We start from the raw sequence: 3,132 nt of genomic DNA, 5'->3' as shown, positions 1-3,132 counted from the left end.
AGAGGACTTATTCCTGTCCTCAAATAAACTCTTAGAACTGAAATACGCTGCAACCACAGACAAAGAGAACTACATTTTTTGAAAACTTTATATCCAAAGGCAACTAAGGTTTCTAAATATCATTGAGTATCAGATGCCAAACCTACTCAACAAGGACCACAACCTTAATATACTGGATAACATTCTTCTCTTGCGTGTGTGTGTGTGTGGGGGGGTATTATTGGGGTTTGAACCCAAGGCCTTCATACTGATCCCAGCCCTTTTTTATTTTTAATTTTTAGATGGAGTTTTACCAAGTTGCCTAGGCTGGGTTCAAAATTGTGATCATTCTGCCTCGGACTCCCAGAGTGCTATGATTACAGGCAGGAACCACAGCCCCTAGTTTAGCCCCCTTCTTTTGGAATATTCTTGGTGTTGGTAACTTCTTGTTGTGGTGTGGAGTTTGAATATTAAATGCCCCCAAAGGACATGAGTTGAGGGCTTAGTCAGCAGCCTGGGAAGCAGAGAAACCTTTAGGAAGCAGAGCCTATGAGGAGAAAGGTCCCAGGGGCGGGGCATGCCTTTGAAGGGGATATTGGGATCCTGGTTATCTATGTCTCTCTCACTTTGTTTCTTGTTCATTCTAAGGTGAGTAGCTTTGCTCCACCATGTGCTCCCCACCATAATCTGCCTCTTCAAAGGCCCTAAACCAATGGAGCCAGGTGATCATGGATGAAAACCTCTGAAATCATGAAAAAAAAATAAGTCTTTCCTCCTTTTATTTCAGGTATTCTGTCTCAGTAATGGAAAGCTAACATACTTCTTCTCTAGAACCTAGTTTTCATTACACTAATTTTTCTCAAAGAAGTTTTGATGACTCAAGTAAAAGGTACAAAATTTCATCAACTCAGTAGATATTTTTCTTATCATAATCCTGACTTGAACGAGGAAAGTGACAGAGCCTCTTTGCTATAAGACCAACTTAGTTTTAGGCTCCAGAAAAGCCTGAGTCTCTCAGTAGCTCAGATTAAACCAGACTTCTCCAGATTTAGGCATAAGTATTCCAACTATTCAAATTAATCAGAGTCAGGTAAATTCTTCTAGTTTAGGAAGGCTAATTTAGGCCTTATCTTGGACATATGACACTTTGATGAGTACTGTATTTGCATGACTAAATATTCTGTTTCTTTTTAAATTCTTACATGATTTATTGTGTAAAAAATTTAAAAATCTCTCCCAGGAAAAAAGGACCATAGGAAAGATTTCCAAGGCTGACCCCACCCCCATGCCCCAATCCTACTATATTAAGTCTCTGGGAATAAGATCCTACCTAGCCCAAAGCCCCATTAAAGTTTTTTTTTAATTGTTATTTTTTGAGACAGGGTCTTGTTATGTAGACCTTAAACTCATTATATAGCCCAGGCTGGCCTGGAACTCATAGTAGCACGCCTGCCTCAGCTTCCTGAGTCCTGGGATTATAAATAGGCATGTGCTATCATACCTGACCTAAATTTTAAAATTTAAATATTTTTACAAGTTGGTCTCTTCTAGTCTTTACGAATGCTGAAGTATGCATGCTGAAGTATGAGAACCTCTGAAATGGTGTAACTGTAAGAATGAATGAGGGCTGAAAATGTAGCTCAGTGGTTGAGCACTTGCCTGGAAGGAGTGAGGCCCTGAATTCCATCTCTAGCATCCTCTTCCTCCACACACACACACAAAAATAAATAAACAAAAGGGAAGAGGACAGTGAAAGAATCCTAGCAAGCAGAGGCAATTAAAATTTGATTTTGAGGATTTAATACCAGTGGGGGAAAGGGACTGTAAAAAGTGGAGAGGGATCATGAACACTTCTGTTTTATAATTCCAACTCTTTCCTGTATCATCTTCAATTAGTCTGGTTGCATCAGTATGTTGATACTTTCTTCTACCTCTGAGAGCTTCTTCAGTATTTGGTTGACCTTGACCTCATCAAATTCCAAACACAGAAATTCAGATTCCTGTAAAACATAAAAAGATGTTTTAGAAGGGACCCCTAAGAGACCAAAGGCTCTTCATATGGCATAATCAAGCTCAAAAGACCTACAGATTGAACTCAGGGCCTTTGTACTGACCTATATTTCCAGACCACCATACCAGCTAGTCTCTTTTTTGAGATCTTTTTGGCTTCCACATATAAGTGAGAATATTTGGAGTTGGTATTTGTTTTTCTGTACCCCACTTATTTCACACAACATACTTTCAGTTTTGTCCATAATGCTGCAAATGACAGAATTTCTCTTTCTTTCCCTCACTCCCTCCAACCACTCTCCCACTTTGGATAAGAGTAGGGATCAAACCCAGGATCTCAAACATGCTAGGCAAGTATCCCTGAGCTGTACCACACCTCCCATTACCAGAAATTTTTTTATAGCTGAATAACATTCCATTTGTATATATACCACATTCTCTTTATCCATTCTCTTTATCCATTTATCCACTAATGGACCAGGTTAATTTGCTATCTTGGCTATTATGAATAGTGCTACAAAAAACATTAATGCTGATATCTTTTTGGCATACCCATTTCCATACCATATCCTCCTGCATCCCCTCTCAAGTGATGAGATTAGGTGTGCCACCACGGCCAGCTTACACTTAAAAATATATTTAGAAATACAGGACATGTTTATCCAGGCAGAAGCTGAAAGTATCAAAGCCACCTATACAAAAAGTATGTCCAAGACACTTGAAAATACATTAAGGCTTCAAATATATCCAGCCAAAAGCACAAAGTATGAAAGCAATATGAAATATTGTACTGCATTGTTTTTTCAAAGTCATCTTTCTTTAGTGGGGTCTATTTGGTAGTAACGAGAGATGACAAGGCTAAAATACAGTGTCTGTATTTAAGTGTATGGATCAAAATTAGAGCTCATGGGCCAGGGATTTAGCTCAGTGGTTCTGCCACCTACCTTGTGCAAGGTCCTGAGTACCAAAAAAAAAGTTAGAACTCATTTCTTTTTAGTATAAGATGCAGTATGGGGTAATCAGAAAGTTGTCAGAATAAGAAGCAAGAACAGGGCTGGAGATTTAGCTCAGTGGTTCCACCGCTGGCCTCACAGCACAAGGACAGGAGTTCGATCCCTGGTACCAAAAAAAAAAAAAAAAAAA

The 3,132-nt window shown here is 39.0% G+C and overlaps 1 protein-coding gene across 2 annotated transcripts in view; it reads right to left on the bottom strand.

The window, feature by feature from the left end:
- Positions 1-1,762: 1,762 nt before the first annotated feature.
- Positions 1,763-3,132, bottom strand: part of Commd1 (copper metabolism domain containing 1) — a 131,656-nt gene continuing 130,286 nt past the window's right edge. For both annotated transcript variants that reach the window (XM_010609768.3, XM_010609771.3), the window contains exon 3: positions 1,763-1,979. In XM_010609768.3, coding sequence (XP_010608070.1) covers positions 1,872-1,979 — 108 coding nt within the window. In that variant the 3' untranslated portion in view covers positions 1,763-1,871. The remainder of the gene's footprint in view (positions 1,980-3,132) is intronic.

This window comes from Fukomys damarensis, unplaced genomic scaffold (assembly GCF_012274545.1).
Source record: "Fukomys damarensis isolate Sample0158 unplaced genomic scaffold, DMR_v1.0_HiC HiC_scaffold_2, whole genome shotgun sequence".
Taxonomy (NCBI): Eukaryota; Metazoa; Chordata; class Mammalia; order Rodentia; family Bathyergidae; genus Fukomys; species Fukomys damarensis.
The sequence above is the reverse complement of the archived record's forward strand: the minus strand, read 5'-3'. Positions and strand labels throughout refer to the sequence as shown.